This window comes from Cottoperca gobio, chromosome 6, assembly GCF_900634415.1.
Source record: "Cottoperca gobio chromosome 6, fCotGob3.1, whole genome shotgun sequence".
NCBI lineage: Eukaryota > Metazoa > Chordata > Actinopteri > Perciformes > Bovichtidae > Cottoperca > Cottoperca gobio.
Genome location: NC_041360.1, coordinates 4,067,537 through 4,094,096, shown reverse-complemented (window position 1 = coordinate 4,094,096; position 26,560 = coordinate 4,067,537). Strand labels below are relative to the sequence as shown.

The 26,560-nt window shown below is 40.1% G+C and overlaps 1 protein-coding gene across 3 annotated transcripts in view; it reads right to left on the bottom strand.

Moving 5' to 3' along the window:
- syt9b (synaptotagmin IXb) overlaps window positions 1-26,046 on the bottom strand; it is a 48,822-nt gene extending 22,776 nt beyond the window's left edge. For all 3 annotated transcript variants that reach the window (XR_003832422.1, XR_003832423.1, XM_029434653.1), the window contains exons 1-4: window positions 25,408-26,046; window positions 7,038-7,213; window positions 5,131-5,348; window positions 4,319-4,859 (exon numbers count right to left, since the gene is read on the bottom strand). Coding sequence is in view for 1 of the 3 variants with exons in the window: in XM_029434653.1 (XP_029290513.1) it covers window positions 4,319-4,859; window positions 5,131-5,348; window positions 7,038-7,213; window positions 25,408-25,555 (1,083 nt within the window). In the remaining 2 variants the exon portion in view is untranslated. The remainder of the gene's footprint in view (window positions 1-4,318; window positions 4,860-5,130; window positions 5,349-7,037; window positions 7,214-25,407) is intronic.
- Between the last annotated feature and the right edge of the window lie 514 nt (window positions 26,047-26,560).

The following is a 26,560-nucleotide window of genomic DNA, read 5'->3' as shown; positions in this document are numbered from 1 at the left end:
TTCCTCTTCAATCAGAGGTTCGACTACCGGCCGAACGCTCCTTTCCAGTACCTTGGAGTTGACTTTACCAGGGAGGCTGAGAAGTGTGATACCCCTGTAGTTGGCACACACTCTCTGGTCCCCCTTTTTAAATAGGGGAACCACCACCCCGGTCTGCCAACCCCTAGGCACTGTCCCAGACTTCCACGCAATGTTGACGAGGCGTGTTAACCAAGACAGCCCCTCAACACCCAAAGCCTTCAGCATTTCTGGACGGATCTCATCAACCCCTGCGGCTTTGCCACTGTGGAGTTGTTTGACTACCTCAGTGACTTCCATCAGGGAAATTGACGATGATCCCCCATCAGCTTCCAGCTCTGCCTCAACCATAGAGGGCGTGTTAGTCGGATTCAGGAGTTCCTCAAAGTGCTCCTTCCAGCGGCCGATAACCTTCTCAGTTGAAGTCAGCAGGGTCCCATCCTTGCTGTACACAGCTTGGATGGTTCCTCGCTTCCCCCTCCTGAGGTGCCGGATGGTTTTCCAGAAGCACCTTGGTGCCGACCGAAAGTCCTTCTCCATAGCTTCTCCGAACTTCTCCCACACCCGCTGCTTTGCCTCTGACATGGCAGAAGCTGCCGCCCTTCTAGTCCTTCGATACCCTGCAACTGTTTCCGGAGACCTCCCGGATAACATAACCCGGAAGGACTCCTTCTTCAGTCGGACGGCTTCCCTGACCACCGGGGTCCACCACGGTGTTCGAGGGTTACCGCCCCTTGAGGCACCTAAGACCTTGAGACCACAGCTCATCACCGCAGCTTCAGCAATAGAGGTTTTGAACATTGCCCACTCAGGTTCAATGCCCCCAACCTCCACAGGGATAGCTGAAAAGCTCCGCCGGAGATGTGAGTTAAAGATCCCCAGGACAGGGGCTTCCTCCAGACGTTCCCAGTTCATCCGCACTACTCGTTTGGGTTTACCAGGTCTGTCCAGAGTCTTCCCCCACCCCTTGATCCAACTCACCACCAGATGGTGATCAGTCGACAGCTCCGCCCCTCTCTTCACCCGAGTGTCCAAAACATGCGGCCTCAGATCAGATGATACGATTGCGAAATCGATCATTGACCTTTGGCCTAGGGTGCTCTGGTACCACGTGCACTTATGAGCATCCTTATGTTCGAACATGGTGTTTGTTATGGCCATTCCATGACTAGCACAGAAGTCCAACAACAAACGACCGTTCAGGTTTAGATCAGGGAGGCCCTTCCTCCCAATCACGCCTCTCCAGGTGTCTCCATCGTTTCCCACGTGTGCGTTGAAGTCTCCCAGCAAGACTACGGAGTCCCCTACTGGAGCCCCCTGCAGGGCTCCATTCAGGGTCTCCAAGAAGGCCGAATACTCAGAACTGCGGTTTGGGGCATAGGCACAAACAACAGTCAGAGTTTTCCCCCCCATAACCCGAAGGCGTAGGGAGGTGACCCTCTCGTCCACCGGGATAAACTCCAACGTAGCGGCACTCAGCCGGGGGCTAGTGAGTATCCCCACCCCGGCCCGACGCCTCACACCTTGGGCAACTCCGGAGAAGACTAGAGTCCAACCCCTATCCAGGAGTACGGTTCCAGAGCCAAGACTGTGCGTGGAGGTAAGCCCCACCAGATCCAACAGATCCACAGAGAGGTGACGTTCCACGTCCCCAGAGCCAGCCTCTGCTGCCCGGGTCTGGTCCGTCGAGGTCCCTGACCATCACTGCCACCCGTGTGACAGCGCACCCGACCCCAGCGGTTTTTCCCATGAGTGGTGGGCCCACAGGATGATAACGTAACGTAATTTGTATGTAACGTCTGCATGACTTATGAAGCACACGTTGGGTACGTCCCAAAACTTTGAACACGGTCAAAACATTTTCACAGACTCAGTGTTCAACAACGCACCCCAGCATAACACCGCGTGCTCTTAACGAATACTACTTATGGTTTACCTTATATCAACGTACACCAACGTATTGCCGATATTTTGTATACGCCATATTTTTGTATACGTTATGCATTTGTTGGGCATTCGTCTGATACATTTTGTATAAGTAAGGGATACTCTATCAATAGGTTAGACATGCGTATCTATATATGTTCACTTTTCCGATCCGATGAAAAGTTGGACGTATTTGGACTCTGAAAAATTATGAGCTATTTTTCATATACGTTTCTGCCATACGGCTAAGTGTGACAGGGCCTTAAGGTAGGTAAGGAGGAATAAACTATTGAAATAAGGAAGGCAGGAAAGAAAGAGAAGAAGGTGTGGAGAAAGAAAGGAAGGAAATGAGGAAGAAGGAGGGAATGAAACACGGAAGGGAGGACGGAGAGAAATAAGGAAAGCAAGAAGAAAGGAAAAGAAGGAAGAAATGAAGGAAAGGGAGGGAGGAAGCAAGGAAGTAAGGAAATGAGAAAGGGAGGAAGGCAGGAAAGAATGAAGGAAAGAAGGAAGGAAATAAAAGAAGGAAGGAAATAAAGGAAGGTAAGGAGGAAGAAATAGAAACAAATTATGGAAGGAAAGAGGGAAGAGAGAGAGGAAGAAAGAACTGAACGAAGGAAAAAATTGATGACAACAAGGAAGTGAGAAAAGAAGGAAAGGAAGGAGGAACAAAGGAAGGAAGGAAAAAGACACCTCAGTTTCTGATTTTAAATTTTAATTGTGTTCTTCAAAATTTAAGGAAGGAAGGGAAGAAGAAAGGGAGGGAGAAAGGACAGAAAAAGAGAAGGGAAGAAAAGATGGAAAAAAGGAAGGAAAGTAAGGATGAATAAATTACAAAAAGAAGGAAGGAATGAAAGGAAGGAAGGTAAGGGGGAAGAAAAAAAGGAAGAAAGGAATCATCTAGGTTATGATATCACAGGAATGCACCTCATTTCCTGATTTTTAATTTCAATAAAATGATCTTCCTTAAAAGATTTTAATCAAACAAAATGAAATATTTGTCTGTTAATGAGAACGTTATTACATACTTTTTCAGAGGTGCTGATTAAATACTCTTCATTCCTTCGGTCATCCTTTCCTTACGTTCAGGAGTACATTTTGTAATAAAAGGATTAGACACATGGGAATGAATCTTTTCTTAGGCTGAATAGCAGCTGCGGGAAAAAAAAACACAAACACTGCTGCACTACAGAAGGACATCTGTAATAAAGTCAGACATTATCTTCACTTTAAGACTCAAATACACGCACACACGCACGCACGCATGCACATACACACACACACACACACACACACACACACACACACACACACACACACACACACACACACACACACACACACACACACACACACACACTTCGCAACAACGCCGTCAGTTGGGTTCTTAGACATTACTCCACTATATCCTGATAAAGCAAATAGTTGCTTGCTGCTATATTAATGCTCTGAATGTTGAATTTAGTACCTTTAATATTTTCCAGTTTTATTTTAACACAAATTAAAATAATTAGTTGCAATGTAAATGTTTCTGTTTCAGAAAATGTTTTCATGAGTTATATATTGAGGGTGAAATCTTACACATAGCACCCGTAAACAATAAATTATTAACATGGAATATTGCTTGTTTGATGTATTGTCATTCCATAAACTGATTACATGGAATCATGTTCATAAGCATAAGTATACTGTCTACTGACAATGTTTGCTCATAAACCGAAAAAGAAGAGTTTTATAGATTGAGTATCACTCACTCTCACTCTATAAAACTGGCTAACAATGAGGAATTCCCTTGCAGGAGGATATAACTTTCTTACTGAGTTACTAAGTGTACCAACACTGTAGATTTATCCCAGTGAATAATGTAACATAGACAGTGTCGCTGTATCTCTGTCAAACCAACCCCAGTCTTATGTCAGTGTAGATCTGGGTCACTACCCCCAAATGTTTCCTACTGCTTTCATTAAACATTAAATGTGTCCAAGTATATTTCTATGTCGCTGCCTCTTGAAACCACAGATGAGTTCCACTTAGAGGGGAAATTAGATACTAGTCAATTGATACATCTCTTTCCCCCTGCTGTTATAACAAGATTTTACAGGGGGTTTGATTCTTTTTGATTGTTCGTGCAGATTCTGGCCAGATTGCATAAATGGCGTGGGAATTAGGGTGGTATGGATACTACTCGTCTAACAGACCTACAAATGTATCTAAAGTTAAACATGTAGATTGTAGTCAGCTGTTCGCTATAAACAACCTACCATGCTCAAATGGAACGCTTAACTAAGAAATGTAGCAGCAGTGGTGTAAAGGATGAGAAGAAGAGAAAGCCAGAGATAGAATTTAAGCAAAAGGATAAAAGTTGGTATCTCACCGAGGTTACATATTGTATCTCCCGGCACAGTTTTGTCTCCCGGGGAAAGTCGGCAAGATCCAGGAAGTTGTCCACCACCACTTGGCCAATCAAGTCATGGCGAGAGAACCTGTCAAAGTCGTAGACGCTGAAGTGGAGCTTACGACTCGACAGCTCGGCGTACGCCACAGGAAAGAGAAACACCTCATCGAACACTGGGTTGAGTGTCTTACGGTGCACCTTGGTCTGGTGCTTGGTTTTGCGGTCAGGCAGCAGGTAGATCTTGACGTAAGGATCGGATGTCCCTGAGAAGTCCTTGGCGGGAAGGTCCTGGGCCTTGTGGATCTTCACAATCAGCTGCTCCAGGTCAAAGTCAAACTTCAGGACAAAGAAAAGACGTCCGCAGCTGTCAGTGCGATTGCCATCTTCTGCGTCCAACGATCGCTGCTTGTAGAGTTCTGGTTTGATTCGACCCAAACCAGACAGTGACTCTTGCCGCTGAAACTGAGCAGGGTTGAAGTCTGGATTGGACAAATTCATCTGACGACGGATGGAGTTGTGCCTGTAACAAAGTGTAAAATTTGGCGTATTAGAACATTTAAACCATTTAGATTGACTATATTCTTTGATAAGCCTTTGTAGCTGTGAGGCAACAGCTGTATCCACTGTATTCCCTTAAACCTGATGTGTTATATGCTGTCAACTTTATAAAAAGGTATCTCTGAACCCAGAGGTCTAGGTGTCTGTGGCTGTGTAACTGTTTGTGTCCATCTGTGTTTAATCTACCAACACCAAAAGTTGGGCAGTAGCTTTAGGGATCAATGTGTACCAACCGTACAGACGAGGTAGGCTCAGTAATCTGTCTCTGGACCCTGTCCCTGGCCAGAGTGTGAAATTGTTTTTTCTCCAGCTTGGCCTGGGTCTCCAATGGTATGTCAGGCGATGTGTGGCTTATCTTTAGGCCTGACTCCGGGACATCCACAGTCAAGGGGGGTCCTGAAGGCTCTTTCACACAGCCATCCTCGCTGTACTCCCTTTCCTCCCCATCCACCTGTACAGCAGACATCAGTGTTTACAACTATTATAGAAATGTTAACTTGGGATGGGGAAATTAGGTTGGTTGCCTTGAGAAGTAAAAACTTCAACAAAAAAATTATTTCAATTTTAACAGTTAAACTCAAAATGACAAATGGTCATTAATTCCCATTTTTCATAAACATAATGAAATATCATCTTCACTTGGTTTTCATATTCTGCTTTTCTGCTTAATGCTATAAGCGGCAATCACCAAAAGGCAGACCGCAGCCCACATCCGGACCGGGTGACAGTTCTACCCAGACCTGTGACCAATTTCTGATAAATTGAGAATAAATAACAATCTTTACAGAGCCTTGCTTTATTTCAACGTTCAGGCTTATGGACGGCGGGCACAGCTAATCCAATTAATGGGGCAATTGAGTCAATCAAATCAATTGTTTGCCAATTGTTGACAGTTTGCTAGAGAAAACAACAATGTAAGAGAGATGTGAGAGAGATGACAGCATGGAGCATGAAGCAAAACGTGCCTGACCCTGTTACTTTACTGGATACAAACTGTGCCTGAGACTGTTTTCCCTGTTCTAACTGAAGTAGAATTACACACCTTGACCATGTTTGGATCGACTTACAACTGCGAGGCAGCTGTCTCCACTATGAACATAAATAATATTAAAAGTACCGATGGAGGCTCACCAGTTATCACCTACACATGGGCATGAGAATAGCACTAACTACATTCAAGCCAAAACTCAAACTAGGTCAACCTCTCAAAATTATAATTATCTTTTTTTTTTAAGTGATTGCTCAAAGCTCAGTTTGCACTTTTTACTTATTTTATTCAGAAGATTCTGTCTTGTTTTCTTTTATTTGAAATGTATGACTTAAGTTCTTTGTAATAATATATTTTATTTATAGTAAGGATAAGTATTTGTTTTACATACCAGTGCCATACATGTTCAATGTGTCGCTATGTTAAAAGTATCCAACTTTTAAAATGTACATTATATATATATTTTTTATGATATGGAAATGTATGTTTTTGAATTTTATTTGATAGACATCATGAGCTTCGGACTTTTGCTGGGATGAAATTTTATTACCTGAACCTCTTTAAATATTAATTAAATACCACTGCTATAAGGGCTATTGCTTCTGTGATAGTAGTACATATACAAAGTGGCAACAGCATACCATCTTGCAATTGAAGCTAATGTACTACGGCTACATGTAAACAGGAATAAGTTAAATAAAGCTAAAGATTGAATTAACGCAATGTTCACCCTTCGTGTTAATAACACAAATATTAGACCTAATAATACTTTATTTTTGGAAGTGAAGTGGAATAGTGTCTTTAAACAATTAGCTGCAATTATTTACCTCGCAGGGACAGAGACATAGACAGGGACAGAGACAGCCTCCCTTGTGTGGGCTCTTGATTGGCTACTTAGCCAATCCCTCATGAATCCAATGGCTTTATTGTTTTTTGGGCGCTGCCTTTCTATATCCATTCATTTGTATAAGATGGAGCCGGGATCAGGAGGAAGCTGGTGTTGAATTAGTGTGGCCATTAAGAAAAAAAATTGTAAAAGTATAACTGTAATCATCTACGCTCAATTCACATTAAGTAAATACAAATAAGTCATATAACAAACTAAATGTTGCTCACTGTACCAATACTTGAATGTGAGCCTATCCCACTTACCTCTGTGAGGACGGGCTGCTGGTCTCCTCCCAGGAAGTGCGCCCCCTTGAGGACATCTGGGAGAAAGCGGCCACTCAGTGGCAGCCAGCATAACTTCCATGAGACAAAGAGGGAGACGCTGAAGAGAGCCAAACCACAGGTGGTCACCAGCAGGGACAACAGGCTCACCGATACATCTAGATGGGAGAAAGAGGGGGGAACTCAGTAAACAGTCAACACAGACAAACCTGGCTCCCCGAGGGCATACTGTGTTTATTCAGAATGCTAAATGAGAAGGAAAAAGTATTTCATGTTATTTTACAAAAACTCAGTATATTTAATTTGATTCATGTGACCCAGTATGTTGTATACATGATATAAACTGCATATGATTAAATCCAAACCATAAACACCTGAATAAATAATAAACATGTGGGGACTTTTAAGTGCATTGTGCTTTCACTGTCTCACCATGTCTGCTTTCCCATTGCTCTTCCTGCATTCAGTGGATGCCCTAACTCTAAAACTTATTTTACACACATAAAATGGATTGCTCCCATTGTATTGTATATGTTTGAATAGTTTGTCATGATTTAATGTTTGAATGTAAAATGTGGTAACAAAGGACTGAAAGGTGTTCCATAGCGATTTTGTTCCACGTTGTCCATTCAGCCATACGTTGCGCTGACGTCATTAGATTTTACTTTACATGAATACTGAGGTTATGGTTGCCACTGTAGTAGCAGTTAGGATTTTTCACATTGAATAAAAATATGTTGATTTAAGAGTTATTATTTCAGCTGTGTCAATCTCCAAAATGCGTTTCGACTGTTTTTCTAGGTAGTTAGCTAGCTATGTAATAAGATGATATCCCTATTCTCAATCCCGAAGAGAAAAAGTGTTACAGAGAGATGACTCTGTATCTTTCTCCACCACCGCTTTCTTCTTCAGTTCTCTTTTTCTTTGTTGCTAGTCATTCTGAATCAAACTCAACAGAGAGAAAGAATGTCTGAAGTTTTTTTAAGCCACTGGACTGAGAGTCTTTGTTTGGTACAATGCCCCGAATACTCCATGATACACTGACAAATTCAGTGATACTCTGACAATCGTCTGAGGTAGGTTATTCACTCATGAAATGGTGTCATATAGTCAAAAATATGCTGTAAGTTTGAATAGCTGTTAGATGTCAAGTTGATGTTACATTGCAAATTTGTGATTTCCTTTATTGTGTGTCTTTCCTGCTAAAAGAGCTGAGAGTGTCTGTTAATGGGACAGGGGAGAGTGCTCAGGCACAGCTTGAGATATGTGTATGAGCTCATTTATTGATGCAATTAGTCCAGTCCATGAGTTCAAAAGAAAATAATTTTCCAGTCTTTGTTAGGAAATGACATAGGGCCCAGATTTACTAAGAAACTAATTGAAAACTATGCATACATATTTTAACATCACACACACACACACACACACACACACACACACACACACACACACACACACACACACACACACACACACACACACACACACACACACACAGAGGAATCATACAATGAAGACCTCTGATAAGACTGAATGTATGGAAGATAGACACTTAACTTTTACTAATACTATTTTAACTAATACTTTTTGATTAAATGTAGATGTTGGCAATGCATTCTACAAACAAAAACCCATACTGACAAAACAAAACAAAACAAATTATTTATAAAAAATATAGACCCTTCATTGTAAAAAATGTGACTTGGCTTGACCGGAGAATTGCTGTTTCAAGTCTGGAGTGTGGACTGGCACTTTGAGAGGCACCATTTCACCTCCTGGGCACTGCCAAGGTGTCCTTAAGCAAGGCACTGGACCCCCACACTACTACCCGGGCACTGATACAATAGCTGCCCACTGTGCTTCTATTACTAGGATGGGTTTAATGCACTGTGTGTGCTGTGCTGTGTACTTGTGTTTAAAATCCTCCATTTTCATTTCCATTATTGCAGCTGCTGGCTGATCATTTATGCTATACAACCAATGTAGAGACATGCCACGGACATGCCACCATGTAATTAACTTGGAGAAGATGTGGAGATTATAGGGCCGATTGGTATCCATAGTAACAATTATCAATGATTTCTCCAGCAAAGCAGGTGACTGTAAACATGGACGTAGGGTCAAGATCTATTTTATCTCCAATTATCTCTTAATTGATGTTTACATTTATGTTGCACTTCTAGCCACAATGATGTCATGGCACAGCTGCCATTACCTGTCAAAAGCAAAACACCTGCTGTGACATGGCTGATTAGGGTGCAGCTAACATGACTGAACATGTCAGCTCACAGACAGCTGACCAGCACTAGTCCTGCTCTGTGAATTAATGTTCATTTAAATAAATAAATGTAACTCCCAATATTCACTCTCTTGGTAGCTCTGTTTGATCCCCAGCCCCTGCAGTCAGCATGTTGAAGTATCCTTAGGCAAGATACTGAACCCCAAATTGCTCCCGATGGCCAACAGAGTGTGAGTGTGTGTAAATGTTTATCCCTACTGACGAGCTGATGTGCACCTTGTATGGTAGGCTTTGACTCTGTATGAATGTGTGTGAATGGGTAAATGCTGACATGTGTTGTAAAGCGCTTTGAGTGATCGTAAAGATTGGAAAAGCGCTATATAAAAGCAGTCCATTAACTGCTAAATGCTCCACTATGTTCATCAGCCAGTTGCTTACTTAATAATAATAATAATAATAATAATAATAATAATAATAATAATAATAATAATAATAATAATAATACATGGCCTGTCTGCTGTTTGATGCTTGAGGGAATGTACAGTCAGTTTATAACAGCTTTATTTGGCTGAAAACCGCTGCTTACTGCATCTGGAAACGATGATTTTCTGAGCCAAAAACAGAACAATAAGCGAAAAGATGCTAAAACGCTACATTCAGCTGAGGGGAACTGCAGAGTCAGGTGATATTTCCCTGTAATCGTCTTCACTGCAAACCTTTTCACATTACACACGGTCATTTGAACCACATGAAAAATATTGTTTAGTGCAGCTTTAATTCCTAAATTATTTTTATTTTAGGTGGGTGTGGACTGCAAACTTTTTGGTGCTTATATGCAATCTAAGATTACATGTTCAAACATACAGCACTTAATGCACACTTGATTTTATTTACTTGTTTTTTCTTATAATTAATTGTATACACCACATAAGTTCTTAGAGTTTTGTTTTATTTTGGATAACAAATGTTATATTTTAATGGCCAAGTAAAATGGGCAAAACTTGAAAGAGTCTGAATATGTTTGCAAAGCACTGTGTTATATGAGCACAGGCAGCGTTAACATGTGTGATTGTGAAATGACCCGGCCCTGTTGTGTGCAGCTATGCACTGGGCACCAGCAGTGGAGAGATGATATACATTGTGTGCCCCCCTACACACTGCAGGGCTTGTGTTCTCAGCGGACACACACAGAGACCATGCAGCTTGTTCCGCCCTACTCTGGCTTTGATGCGGCAAATAGTTCATGCAGAGAACTATACCGTACCAATACTTTACAGTATTTGTTTCATGAAATATAGAAATATTTCACACCCAGCTCATATTTGTAATTTCTCTGCATATACACCTTATTTCTGTTCAAGGCTAACCACTTTCCATTCAAACCACATTCCTTTCTAAATATTTGAGTAAAACATTTAATATTGAAAACACTTTTGCTCCTTATTTGATAAGTTTGGCTTTCCAGTTTGGCTTGATAGCCAGTGGCTTCATTCCATTACCTTTTTAACAGCATTTTCTAAAACCTCAGGGTGCCTCCGCTTTTCAAGTCCCCTTGCAGGGTGCAATCAAGGCATCAAGGCCATTACACCGTACAGCTGGTGGCAGTTAATTGGATTCAGGAGCGCCAATAATCAATAAGCTGAAGGAAGTCGACAATTATAATTAAAAAAAGGTTAGAAATGTTTTGATTAGTGTAACTGTGTATGGTGGGGTTACTTGAGTTTATGTGAATATGCATGAAGGACTAACTGGTGCATGTATAAAGTGTCTGATACTTACTGAGGTATTAGAGGAGGCTTACCTCAAAGCCTAAGCTTGCTGAGTTCTCATTTGGTACGTTTGTCCCACTGTAACCACTGCAGTTTTGTTACCGTGAAATAATGAATGAGCTAAATTGACTGTTAGCTAAACCCCTCCCCTGTTGAAGCGGAGTGCATGGAGCTGTAGTAAGACTGACACTGTGTTCAAATACTTTTGGGGTCTTTTTTTAGACTTTACTAAACCAAAAACACATGGGCAAAATTACAAGAAATAGATTAAACGGTGAGTTTTTTCTGTTCTAACATAATCTGCTAATGTAAGCATGTCCAGCTAGCTAGTCGTAACGTTACCCATTGTTACTGTACTTCCGAGATCAAGGAGCATTTCATACGACATTATTTTGAGAGTTAGTCCTCATCCTCAAACCCTTTTCTCTCGTATTGTTACAATTTTAACACATACAGTTATTTCCAATACAAACAATAATTCTAAAACGAATCTCTTTGTTGCTTGTCCAAGTATGTAAACTAGTTAGCCGGGGTTGTTAGAAAGAATATTAGTCTGGCTTCACATGGTTACTTACAGCTAGGAATTACTAGCCCTACATTGCAATTTCGAGGACAATGCTGCTCCTTCCATGTCTTCTACTAGGAATATTAACGGGTGAGGATGCTGACTTTTTGCCTGGGAGATACAACTTTAACCACAGAAAGCCTTCATCCCAGCGCGCTGCACAACAACAAAATCTTAAATAACCGCTCTAACCACCGTTGTATGATACACTAGCACCACCCCTTTGCTTCCTATTATCAATTTTTTGACATTGTTTTTAATCATAAGCACCAACCGGAGGATCCCTCATTCTTTGTAAGGAGGACTTCGTCACTGCAATCTGACAGGCGGCTGGATAATCGTAGAGTAAGGAGGATATGTGTGGATGACACGATCCATCACAGACAATAACGCTGTGAATATTATCGTCTAGTCCAAGAGTTACTGTTATATTAAGTATCGTTCCATGCCCATTCATGCATTCACATGCAGTAGTCACCACTTTGTTTTCTGATAGCAAAGTGGCGGAAGTGGCTTGGTATTTCATGACGTAACATGTTATGTGACATAGTAAATGTAATAACATCAGTGAAATCCTATAGTAACGTGTTGTACTACTATTGTACTGCTTACCACCAGGAAGCACATCAGTGGAAGAGATCAGTCAGGTTTTCCTGATAGAAGCCTTGGCAGAGTTGTTCTTCTGCCTCTGAATTGAATCAAGCTTAAACCCCCAAAGTGAATAGACACACAGATGGCTGCTTTTATTGATTTGGACTAAATCTCCCTTTGATGAGGCGTGTAAATCAACAACACACTCAAGGATAGCTGATTATCCAGCTATGCTGTAGAAATGATTTTGTTTTTTTATTGAACCTCAGAATAGGTAGCAAATGAACCAGAAAGAGACCCAACAGCACTAATTATAAAACTAAAATGTTCCTGCCAGTTATGTATGCTCAATTTAGCATGTGTGTTATTGTGACAGGCACTCACACAGGAATACATTCAAAAACCTTTGAGTGTGTATCCAGCTGAAAAATTGCCTTCTCACACAGTTAAATCAAAATGCACAGTCATCATACATGTTCTGCTGGAACTGAGTTATAGAGAAGCTTTTGTCTATTGAGAATCCATAATTCAGTTTAGGAATCACATTAACATAATAATAATTATAATCATAATAATAATAATTATAATCATAATAATAATCATAATAATAATAAGCTCCTATAACTTTAGATCTGGTTGCATAACCATTACATTTAGACTTTTTCTTCAATATTAAAAGTGTGGTAACAGTGCACATAAAAACTGCTTGCAGCTAATTCAGTAAGCCTTTTTAAGTGTTCTCATTCTCCCGCCCTGTCTCTTTCTGTCACATCTGTAATGGTGATCATGCTGTTGGGCTGCAAGCTGCCAGTGTTACTGTGGAGAAAAGGTGAGGACCTAAATGCAGAGCGGCATACAAAAAGGGTTAACAAAAAGAGAGCTGTATTTCTAAAAGCTTAAAAATAATAGGTAAAACATAAAGTGAAAACACAAACCAGGATATCACAAGGAAACACGAAGACGCACGCTAGGTAAAATAATATGGATGACGAACAGACCAGGAACAATGGGACAGACAAGGATATATACACACAGACACTAATCACGGGAACGAGACTCAGCTGGGGGAGAAAGGCAAATGCACAAGGGCAGGGTCAATGAACACAGGAGGATTAAATCAACAATCACAGAAAGATGGAAAAACACAAGGACGGAAAAACACAAGGACGGAAAAACACAAGGACAGGACGTAAAACAAGACAAGACACAAGGGGAAGTGAACATTTCAAAATAAAACAGGAAACAGAAAATCAAGATCATGACAGACAGATGCCACACTACTGCTCTTACGCCAACTAGCTCTGTGGGAAAACCCACTTAAGAGTATAAAGTATATAGTATATAAAGTATAAATAAATTCCTCTGCCATAATGGAAAATAAGGTGATCCAGGCTCACCTGAGGGTGGAGGCTTGCTGGTGGCTTGCTTATAGCAAAGGACTACAGCAAACCTGATGCCATGAAGCTAGTTGCTCTAAAACAGTGGTTCTCAACCTTTTTTGGCCCAGCGCCCCCTATCCGTTATCCAGGTCCCTTACCGCCCCCCATCAAATAAAATGTACACTAATTGTATTTTAATGTTGATTATTATTCTGTTTGTATTATTCTGATTATTATTCTTAGTATGTATTGTTTGTATTACATATTGATTATATTAATTTTGTATTTAAATTATTATATTATTTTTCTTATTATTAGGCTGCTATATTATGTTATTATAAAAACTCAAACTCTGAGATTGAAGTTACATAATAACATTTCTAAATAATAATAAATATTATATTATTGTGTTCTTTTGTTGTCGTTGTTTTTACCTTCAATTGCCCTGATACGCCGTGTACCCAGAGAGCAAACAAAGACATGAAAATATACATTTTACGTGCGCACACCTCCAGTCAGAGACAGAGCAGAGGAAAGGAGAGGAGAGAACTACAAGGTGCAAAAAATCCAGCAGCAGTGATGCAGATGTTAGCTCTGCTACTACGAGCAGCCAGAGTGCAGCTCGTCTGCTGCTGGTCCAAATCCCGACCAGAGCGGTAGTTTGTTACCATTAATTCCGATTAGTTTTAACAATTAGAAAACATTTTCTAATTGTTATAATTATTGTTATAAAATATGTGAACACTTATAAATATGACTCTTAACTGTTTGTTCAGGTCTAAATACTCTGTAAAAGCGCCACGCCTGTCAGCGGAACACCCTCTTGTAAATCTGTAACCACGTCAATAACAATGCGTTCATGGTGTATCCTTGGAAAAACATTTGTGCTTTTAAGCAACACTTTATTGCTTAGCAAAATAAAAATTAAAGTCTAAAAACACGCAAAGTTGCCTGAATACTGGTCAGAATCAATTCAGAATTCGGTTTATTGCCAAGTAAATTTACACTTATAAGGACTTTGCCTCGCTCTTTTTTTCAAATCTCAGATTTAACAATATAGCAGAGCCTATAAAGCAAACGCCCCCTAAAAACACATAAACACCCCCCTTTCAAAAATATTGCTTCCAGCGCCGCCCCCGTTGAAAACCCCTGCTCTAAAAGAAGAGCTTCTATTGAACTCCAGAAAGACCTCACAATCATCTCTTCAGAGCAGAGCAGTGAAGCACTGACAGGTATCAAATAACCTCCAAAACCGCAAAAGTCCAGAAGACCAGAGGAAATTGATTAGGAAAACGTCAGGACTATAATGGAAATTGAGGCCATGCAGCTTCACCTAAGGGCTGAAGGCTAGAAGATACCTGGGTTGATTTGCAGAGACTGGAGGATTCAGAGGACATTTGCCACCAAACAAGAATGGCAGATTCCTGAAGAGATTGATAAAGACTCACCTGAGACAGGGAGCCTATAAAGTGATGAAGGTGATAGCCTGTTCAATCCACGTCTAAGTCCAAGAACAACCAGAAGAGTCCTAAAGATCTAACCTACCTTATCTGAAGTAGGGTACCCACAACGGGCAATACAAATAATTATAACCCATGAGGTATTTCAATGAATTTACACACAAAATATATCATCCTTATTTTATTAATTTGGAGGATTAATGAATAAAAGACAATGAGACAAATGAGTTATTCAGAATCAATACTTCAATGTTCCTGCTTAATTGAAATGAACAGAATATGTGTTTATATGTTTAATTGACTTATACAATTCCAGTAGGCCTACAGAATATTAGTGTTAAATGAAAGACAAAACAACCAATCCACAAGATTCATTACATACATACATTAGCTTGGTTCTTGCCTTCTGAATCATCGCTCATCTCTGAATTGTTCAGCAATTCAAATAGGTCACTGATGTTTGTTTACCTCAGTTGGAAAATCGTGAAAAAACTAGGGGGGAGCTAAGGTTAGACACATAAAACACTTAGGGCGAGGGAAAAACAGCATTAATTGCAGCATTAATTGGTCTATCGAGACACAAACTGTGGTGTACAGCATGAAAGCAGAACTCTTACTTACACCTTGCTACATATAGATATGTATAAAAACAGACTTCCTCTGAAAGCCTCTCTGTGCCTCTTTTTGTTTCTTATTATTAACTCTATAGGTCATAATAACAACCATGAACACTATAACTACTGACTTCATGGCAGTTAGGGGACATAGCAGTCAGGACTATTGTATTGTTGGTTTTATTTTGTTATTGCAGTGCAGTATCGTCTCTGTGGTTGCAAGCATTAGTGGTGATGATAGGATATAGAAGTCTCTGTGCCTTTGAGGAAGGTTCATTATAGGCCTATCACACCCTCTGTTTAGTCCCTGAGCAGGGCAGACACCGATCAGAGACACACATCATACTCACAATGATGGCAGTCTACTCTGTGTGACCACACAGTCTATTGTTCTGCATACTTATTATTAGTATTATTAGTATTATTATTATTATTATTATTATTAGTGTGAATTCAGCAGCATTCACAGAATAGTTATACAAATTATTAACCTTCAACTTATTCTGTGTGCCACACACAGTATTGGGCATATTTAATATTATTATCGCATCTTTTTCTTCATCTTTTGCCAACTTTTTGCGTAGCCTTGACACCGAATGCACACAAAAGACATCAAAATGTGCGGAATGATCGGGAAGGGTGTGCTATTTTTGAACAAAATCACAAAAAAACATTTTCCCCATAGGAATTAATGTAAAATTGTCGTGAGCAGAGCTCTAAAACACTCAACTTTGGGCCATACTGATTCGGCATACTTTATCATTAAAAGTTTAAACGGTTCTAAAAACTTGGGACTTTATTGGACTAAACAGGTATTTCGATAACTATCACGGTTTTCACTAAATCAGTTTAAGTTTTATGAAATTTTCCAACCGTCAGATTTTATAATGGGTGAGTATGGGACTGAATGTTCAAAGCTAGAATGGGTGACATCATGGCTATAGTGGACAGGACCTTGCAGAAAAATATCTTAAACCTGCTGCCAAGCCTACAATTTTCACTCTTCATGCATCATTTTAGGTAATAAACGTAGGGAAATGTGTGGTAATTCGAAAGATGTGGTTGTTGAAGCCAACGGACTTACATTTTTGCCAGTGTTTGCAAATGTGTGACAAAACCTCAATCAGACATTCCCTTATAGAGCTCCATGTTAAATCACACCAACATTTTGCAGCAGTAAGACTTTTGTAACCTGCTGCCACGGTCACGTGTTTGACATTACATTATTTGTTCATCAGAGGATCTTAAATCCTCACTGTAAGAAATTTTAGCAATAGGAGTTATGTTTTTTCAATTCGAGAGCAAGATTATCTGAGGTGAAACTCAATACGATCTCTATGAGATTGTCAGCCAGTGATCAGAAATGATCACGATAGAAACCTTGGATTGCTGCTGGACACAGCTGCTGGACATTAACTAATTAGTGCACTTTAACACACACAGACAAACAAACACACACACACTGGATATTTACTCCAACCAGGACTCTGCTCTCAGAGCGCCCCTTCTTATGGAGTAACCTCCCTATGGACAACAGACGGTTTGATTCTCTCACGCTCCCTCTCTCAACCTCCCACCACTTCAAAATAAAAGCCCCAAACTCACACTTTATGTTAACAAGAAACTAGTCTCAGAAATTAACTGTATCCTAACAGGAAGCTCAGGATGGGCCTCGTTTTTCAAAATAAAAGCCCCAGAAGCTAACTGTATCCTAACAGGAAGCTCAACAACACAGCTACTGCTATTAATACTTAGGGCTGGTAATATCAGCACTGAGTTTCAGTCACGAAGCCAATGTAAAAAAAATAGAGACGGAAGTGGTGAAATAACTTGCTGTAGTAATGCTTTGCAGTGAGAAAAACAAAGCAGGAGGCTAAACGAGTCTCAATGCGAACATAATTGAGGAGATTCAGTCAACACGGGTTGTCTATTCTTCAGCAAGAACTGCAACGCCGTCAATAGCTTCAGCTCGTCTCTCTCATTAGCTATTGTGGTCGCTCTCGGAAAGTACTGATATAATCATCCAAATTTGAACTCCTAAATACATATCAATAACATGTTTGAAATAAATCGGGGAAGCACCTCAATAACTATTAGGTGGATTGGCATTTAAAATGAATTTTAATAACTTTGGTGATCCCTTAAAGCTTGGGTAGGCAACTTTGGAGAAACCACTAAGAGTAAGCAAGATATTGAAAATAACCCACCTGAAAAAATCCTGTCAGGCCTCTCTCCAAAGTAACTCTCCCAAAACACATGAAAGAGCACTGCCTTACAACTGCTGGAGGACGAGAGAGAGATTAAGTTCATGCAGGCCAAATTAAATGATTGGACGGGCTTATTACAGGGCTGCAACAGCCACAGATACTGGATGTCTTTCTTATTTTTCACAGAGTGTTTCATTTATTGATTGCTAACAGGATGTCAAGAAAATGTAACAATTATAACAAAATATGCTTGTAAAATAAATTGCCTTGCCTGGTTTTAACTTTAACTGGCTCATCTAGCACTACCATTAGGTAACATTTTTAATTTGTCCAATGGTCCATTGACCAATCTGACATTCCATTTAGCCTCATCTACTTGCGTTTAGTCTAATTAGACAATGTAAGCATGCTGACACGTTAGAAGTGATCTTGGGAGGCTGTGGCTCAGGAGGTAGAGTGGTTGCAAAAAAATCCACTAGAAAAAAAACTAGACGGCAATAGAATAAATCTGGCGACTGACTGTTTTTCCTGACCAAGGTCACTTTATTTTCTATCAACCACTTGGTACTTATATTATTTTTGATTCTATTTAATTATTGTGTACTGCCTTTTTACTTCATATGTTCTTTTGCTGTAACAAGGTACATTTCCCCGTTGTGGGACTAATAAAGGATTTCTGATTTCTGATGAAACAGAAAAATGAATAAAAAATAGTTGCTTTTTTGCACATCATAAAAGAAAAGTGAAATGAATGGGCTGTGTCTAAAAAGAGGTTATGAGTTCAATAATTAGTACGGCCCTCAAAGGATGTTATAAAAAATAAAATGGCCCTTAATAGGAAAAAGGTTCCCCACCCCTGTTGTAAAGAAACCCCACTGGATCCTTTTAAAGTACAAGATGGTAAAAACATTGCCACTTGGTCCAAAATGATCCCGCCTTGCATAATTTAGAAAGCCAAAACAACACATATATCATATATATATCATATGGAAATAAATAAATACATTTTAATATCTACAAAATGATGCAACGTTCAGCTTAATACAATTATTGAGAGCAAAACTAAGTAAAGAAAGCCTATGCTTATTTATGACTATGTTATAGTTCCATAGCCTGCTACTGTCAGAGAGTGGGCCGCGGCTAGAGTCATCTCATTAAACTCTTCGATGTACAGTAGTCCCTCCTCAAGGGAGTGCAGTTCAATAAGTCAACAGTGGGTCAATAAGAGACAATAGCTGATGTCCCATGGCATGGGAGTGTGGCTTTAAGGGGGAGCATTGGGATAATGTCCTGGAAATTACTTTTACTGCGCTGAGTGGGAGAAAAGGGGCTAGTTGTGCATGGATAACACCCGGAGGAATGTAGTTCTAGGGAATTCAAACGAGTATTGTGGATAGGTGGATTTCAAATTAAGAGACGAGAAGAGAGGACGAGAACCATTAACTTTATTGAGCTCATTCAAGAATATCACCAGAGGCTCAAAGATTTCTAATCCAAATATCCAATAATGTTATGTTGCCTGGCAACAATACCTCAAAAATGCAATCAAGAGAGTAATGAAACCTAACGTATTTCCCCTAACATTTAATCAATCACACATCTTGGAGATCAAGAAATGAAAGTACTTTGTGCGTTTCAATTTTCCCATGGGACACGGTTGTTGTGGACTTGTGTCAGTCTCTTCTGCTTTTGAGTAAGAATATGAAACCATTATTTCCATTCAGAAGCAGACATCGCTGTCTGGTACCAACAAACATGTCATAATAGATGCTTGCTTGCCATGACATGAGTTTTATCATGAGAAGGTTAGATAGAGAGGTGGAAATGTCATTTTCTTCTGTAAAAATGTGTTGCATCAGCTGTTATTAAGTTCAAACTTAAACCTAGTTACAGTAAATTGTAAGTGTTTGCTTTCGAGGTGGAGATTTATGTATCATAAAATGAAATGGATTACACCACACAATCTAGTTATGCACAGATAACTGACAAAACTAGCGTTAGCTTGCTAACATATCACCTAGCAGTGGTAATGGGATACGGTCGACACAAACGTTTAATAATAATTTCACTAAAAAATATAATATATTTCAAACTATGAAATATTATGTATAACTATGAAACACTTGCTTAGTGTATAATTTCTGCTTTTGATTAGAAAGAGCTAATTATTTTAACATTAGTCTTTCACTGATTCTTGAGAATTTGGATAAAACAGGTCTTAAATTTGAAAAAAAATAATATTTATTGTTAAGAAATCTAAACGTATGTGTTTATAGAACAAAAGAGACATTGTTGACACATCATGGTTGTGACAGTAGCAACATCAATAAATATGTAAACATTCTTGAAAAAATAGCAAACTTACAGGAGCCTGAATGCTCTCGTAATCAGCATTTAGCAGATGTGGAGGGTGGACAGCGAGTCCTCAGGAGTACAATTCATCATGTGGTCGCCTGATTTTAGTGCTTTTTTATAAATATTTGACGGTGTTGACAAAAACCTTGGACACATTTTGAGCAACCATAAAATAAAGTGAATATATTTGAACATTCATTGCTTTTAGTTTTAGTTTTTAACCTGTGTTCTGTGGAAGACTTTGAGGCTTTCATTATACTGACTGAAACTGCACCATGTATGGAAGCCCTGAGATAATCAGATATCTTTGAATCTAAGTCAATACAACAGCACTGTACTCCATGGTCAGACATAGTTACTCAGTTTGACACAGCACTTAAATATACAGTCCTAATAGATCAAGTATTTGTATGAAAGCACTGAGGAGGCCCAGCTGGAAAACACCTGGTGACACACTGGTGCAAATGGAGCAGCCTTTGCATGACATTACAATAACTTTGCGTTCAAGGAGTATAAACCTTGACATGTTTAGCTGCCCTTGCCCTCACATTTGTACTATCACTATCATATATGTATATGTAAACATATAATATATATATATATATATATATATATATACTCACAGGTAGGAAGAGTGAGACTACAAATGAGGCCAAGAAAAAGGATTTGCAATTGCGTAACCACTGTAGCACCCACAGCTGGTGCCATCATGGAAGTCCACTGAGGGGAAGGCTGCACACTCAATAATAGAGGTACAGGAGGAGTACATTTTTCACCAAGGTACTATAACAGGAACATAATGGGCCCTCCGTAACACATAGGTACACAAAGTAGTTTAGGGCAGAGTTAAGAGTCATGATGGTCTTCTATATAGACTCGTATTATTAGGAGAGTTCAGTCTTTACTTAGTTTGGTGAAAATAACATTATACTATAAGGTTAATAGCCCATTATGTTTTATGCATTCCGGTAAGTTTTGTGAAAGTGTCCTGAGCCGTAGCTACTGATGCGTGTTTCAAATATTTGGGGGTATGTTTTCCCAAGAGAAAGACTTGTGATGAATAATTATTTAGAAATTGCTTATGTTTGTGATGAAAGTGTCAATGAAGAGACACCACCTTTTAACTCACATTTACATGTGTAACCCCACCACTAGAGGCTCCAGTGCAGCGATACAGACATGATCCCTCACTAGCTTCCCTCATGCAAACAAGAGCCACAAGCCGTGTCTCAATTCAGGGGCTGCAGCATTTGTAGACCGATTACGTCACAGCGGCCGCGACAGGGGTGTCCCATTTCGGCGACTCCTTCAAATGCAGCCGACAAATGCAGCCTTCTTTTGCCGGATTTGGAGGATACATCTGATCTATCCTTCACGGCCTCAGGTATCCCAAGATTCATTGCGCGCCCAGAGAAGTTTGATTTCCGACGAGACATTTTGCAACTTAATCTGCTTTTGTTTAGTGGTGTACAGCTAAACTTGTTCTAACATTTTGTTTTGTTTTAGGGAGAAGGAGACGGAGACAGAAGAGAGGAGTGCAGGGAGAGGATGGAGAGCAGGGAGATGATGAAGAGCAGGGAGATGATGGAGAGCAGGTAGAGGATGGACAGACTCTTCTTTCTGACAAATGAAATGTAACTTAAATGAAATAAATAATATATATAATGATGAATATATTGTGTATTTAATTTACATGAACTATAAATTAAAATGAATGAAAACTTAATTGATTTCAAGATTCAAGAAGGATTTATTTTGTACATATGATTATTTAATTTAGAAAACTACCTATCAATGAATGGAAATGAATGATCGAACAAAGAAAATGATTGAATGATTATTATAAACTGAAAAGTATTATAAAACAATATAACATTTACAGTATATACATAAAATTTTTGCTGTTGGACTTGGATGGGCTGCCACAATAAAGCCCCTGGTGTCTCCTGATGCATCATGTGGGGGGGTCTCCAGAGTGTGTATGAGATGCCCCTCCACCGTCTAAAATACATTATGTGATAAAGCATATCTTCAATCAAGAAAAATAAAAGTATTATCTCTTGTTCCGTTCTCTGGGAATTTTTTTTAAAGTAAGACGTAAACTGCGCTTGATAACTTCTGAGAGTTGCTAGGCAATGGGAGCGGCAAAAGGTAGGGGCGTGAACAGCTGGTACTACTACTAGGTCGTCCTCAGACGGGCCCTCCATCGGTGCTTCCAGTCATCCCGATCCTCCATGCATCTGGCTAGCTTGCCAGCTCCCGCATCTTTCCTGAGTACATCCACGTATGTTATAGCGGGACGCCCTCGTGAACGGTGCCCGTGTGTTGGCTCCCACAGCACAAGTTTGCTGGCTGGCAGCTCTTGGTGTCTCTGGCAGTGACCTGCCAGCCTCATTCTCCTGACCGCTGTTTTCTCACCCACCCTTAGCGTCCCCCCCATACAAGTGCGTGTTGGTGACATGCTCATCCTTGTCGTACTAGGAAGTCCCCCGTAGACCAGACCGTCTCATTTCGTAGACCGCTCGGTTCAGCCTTCGCGGTCTACGGAGGACCCGGCCTCTAAATACCGCGAAGGCTGCAGCCCCTTAATTGAGATACAGCAACAGTGTTCATTGGAATGTGCAACCAAACTTAAAAGTTGTTATGTTAAAGCATTTCCACAACAATTTCAAGGCATATATTTTAAATTGGTAGTAGGTCTGTGTATTGGCAAGAATCAGGCAATACGATACAAATCATGATACAAGGGTTAAGATTCAATATATTGCAATACTGTTAGCAAGGCGATGTATTGCTATTTTTAAATCAAATTTTAGGAAATTGTCATAGTTTAAACAGCACATCGTCATATGCATAGAAACTGAGTTAACTTTTGTTATGCAATCAGAACAGTGGGATCAGCATTTTCTTATTTCAAAGTCCCTGTAGCATCCAACATCAAGACACAACTAAATATGAACCACTGTTTAGATGTTTTGGAGAATCAACACAGTATCACAAAACATAATATTGCGATACTCAAGTGTATCAATATTTGCTTACGCCCCTAGTTACACCAATAGCATGCCAATAATGTTATTATGTTAAACTTGAGCAACCCCTTATTTTTGCATCCGATCATTAAAATAAGGAACAAAAGCAAGTATAAATGATTAGCCAACTATTACATTTACTGAACGCTGGAATGATTGCTACTGTACGTTTAATTCAGGATTGATTGATACTAATTTTTAACTTTAAGGACCATGAACTATTTTGAACATTTGCGGTGGATAACAAAAATCACATTATGGTCTGGTGTGGGTCCATTATGTGTCGGTTATGGGGAAAGTAGAATAATAGATTCCTCCTGTGGCTTTATCTTTGAGTGTGAAACCATTTGTTTGGACGGAGCCGTTTTGAAACTTGCAAAAAATAGAAACTCCCAAAACTTCCCGTATCAGAGAGCAGTTGGCAGGCTCCAGTCTCTCCCCTCTCCACTCAGAGGGTTAGTGTTGTTTGTGTGTTTTTTGTTGTGGATCAAACTGTGTCTGTGTGTGTGTGTGTGTGTGTGTGTGTGTGTGTGTGTGTGTGTGTGTGTGTGTGTGTGTGTGTGTGTGTGTGTGTGTGTGTGTGTGCATTTAGAGCAGCCTAATACAAGAGGAAGTGGGTCACAGCTCCTCAGGGGAATTACTCTGGTAGCTTGAACTTCCTCTTTATCATACATGTTTAATGATGAATTGTAACATGTTTAAAGGCAGCGGCGCAGCCACAGCTGATATTAAGAAAAAATAACATACATGTGAACACATGCACACACACACACACACACACACACACAAAGAGGAGGAGAGAAATAAATGAACAGATATGCCTTCTGTACTGTTTGTTCACTGTAGACAAATGCATAGGAAATAAAATCAAATAGCCTACATGCTCTGATATGTATAAGCACACCCAAAACGACACATGCACACACACTGTACTGAACATTTGATCACAGAGAGATGACTGGTTTTGAGGAGCCCTCCCTAAAGAAAATAACTTATATTAGGTTAGTGTTATCCCTGTAATATTCCTACAGTGTTTAGTTTGGGCGATATTTTGGTGTAATATGCAGTGTAAATGTAAATGTTTATAGTACAAATTGAGCCTTTTTAAAGTTTTTAAAATGTGGCAGAATGTTTTGGTCTCCTCCTTACTGATTAGAATATTGTTTTATAATGCCAATATTGAAATAAATTCCAGCCAACCACTCCATGCTGGGAGTTTTAAATAACTGGATTACATCACTGGTCTTCATTGTTGTGCTTGACCCGTGTCTGCACAGTGCTGGGAGCTATATGAAGAATATCGGGTGGGGCTGTTTCTCTCTCTGCAGGCCAGCCAGCCAGAGTAAAAGAGAAACCAAACCAATACTCACACAGTTCAGCATGTTTGAGGAGGAGGATGGATGCTGAAGTGGATTTGCAAACAAACAAATCACATACTGTATAGGTCTGAAATACTTTGTAGATTCTGCTAGTGCCAATCGATCCAAGCAACAGGTTCACAGATCACACTCTGTATGATATTGTTTTATTTATGATGTTGTTTTTATTTATGATATTGTTTTATTTAAATGTAATTATATGTGAGTCTTTCATGGGTGTATGTGTTTATGTTGTTTGTGAGCCCCTAAGCTTAGACTATGTTATATCATTATGTGATAACGTTTTTGGAAACTTAAATATCGTTGTTAATTTAGTAAACAGGGACTACAGTTAAACACAGTGTGGTTGCTACTGTCTATTTATCTTCTTTTCAGGCTGACCACTAATGGACAAAGAAAATCATCTTTTACTGCAGGCTTGCACACACCCTTTATTTTAAGACTCACCTAAATCTACTGATTAATGTCTCAATTTTTAGAGCAAGAGGATAGATTGCATGTCAGAACAGAAGAATTATGTTTCAGATTTTGCAGTTTGAGAAGTTTAAGAGAAGCTGCATATAAAGCGTTTGTGTTTGAATGTCTGCTGAATGCTCTTCTAAAAATATATTTTTTAAATTGATCACCCTCTTGAGCTAAGGACCAACTATCAATTTGACCTTAAAGCCACATATTTCACATGCTTTTTAGGAGAGCTGAAGGTTCCTATAATAAAACTCCAGTCTACTTTAAACTCTCAGAGAGAAGATTGAGGAGCCTGACCTGAGTCCGTGTATCGCGGTCTGGCCAGGTCCCTGAAGTAGTAAATGAAATCCAGGCAGTGGTCGTCCTGCACCTCTCCCTTGGAGCACAGGTCGGAGAGCAGTTCCAGCGCCTTTCGACAAATCTCATCCTCTCTTTCTGCAGGCATTGCCCTCCAGCATCCTTCTGTCTGGTCGGCCACTCCGGCTGATCCTCCACCACCTCTCTCTCTCTCTCACACACACACACACACACGCTCACAGCCGCTACCAGCGCAAAGACGCACCAGAAGCACCACGGCTACACGTCTGGGTAGGTCCGGTGAGTGCGACGCATCCACGTAATCCAATGTAAACCGAATTTACTGGAGTTAAGATGAATTCTGAGTGAAAGCTGAAGTTTTCAGCGGTTAAAAAAACATCAATCGCGTGATTTCGTTGTTTAACAAGGAAATAACGGCTCCAGTCCAGCGCGTAACAGACGCTCTTCTTCTCCTTTTCTTTTATTCCTTTCCCTTCTTTCTATCCCCTCGTTTTTCACTTTCCCCCTCTTATCTCCTGACGTGGTGCTGCAGAATCAACACTGAGCATCCAGGCTTTAGCAATGCCAGTCAAGGTCCTTGAATGAATGCTCGGCTTTCACTGCGCTCAATTATTTCTCAATGCATTGGGATAGAGAGAGACAGACAGGAAGTTCTGCCCCCATAACCCCCCTCCACTACCACCATCACCACCCTGCATGATATCCAAGCAGCAGCTGTCCCACCTGGCAGAGAAGTGTTTTAAGCCAGTAGAGATGTCTGTGTGCCTCACCCCGATCTGAACACTGTCATGAAATCCCTCAGTGTCCATCATGTCCTCCGATCAGTAAAGTTAAAGATGTGATTCCTCTAAACACATGAGTAATGAAGTAATATCCCCATGCGCTCCTGGGTAGCAGATGTATATTAAAGAAAGATTAAACGGTGTAAGGGGCCCAAACACCTGAGAGGACCCACATGCGCAGCTTGACCTTTACTGGCAGAGGTAATGAGGTGCGAGAAGGACGGATAAATGTCACATTAAAGTCCTGGTGATGAAGCTAATAAAGGCCTCCCTGCTTTAGTCTAACTTGTGTGTGTGTGTGTGTGTGTGTGTGTGTGTGTGTGTGTGTGTGTGTGTGTGTGTGTGTGTGT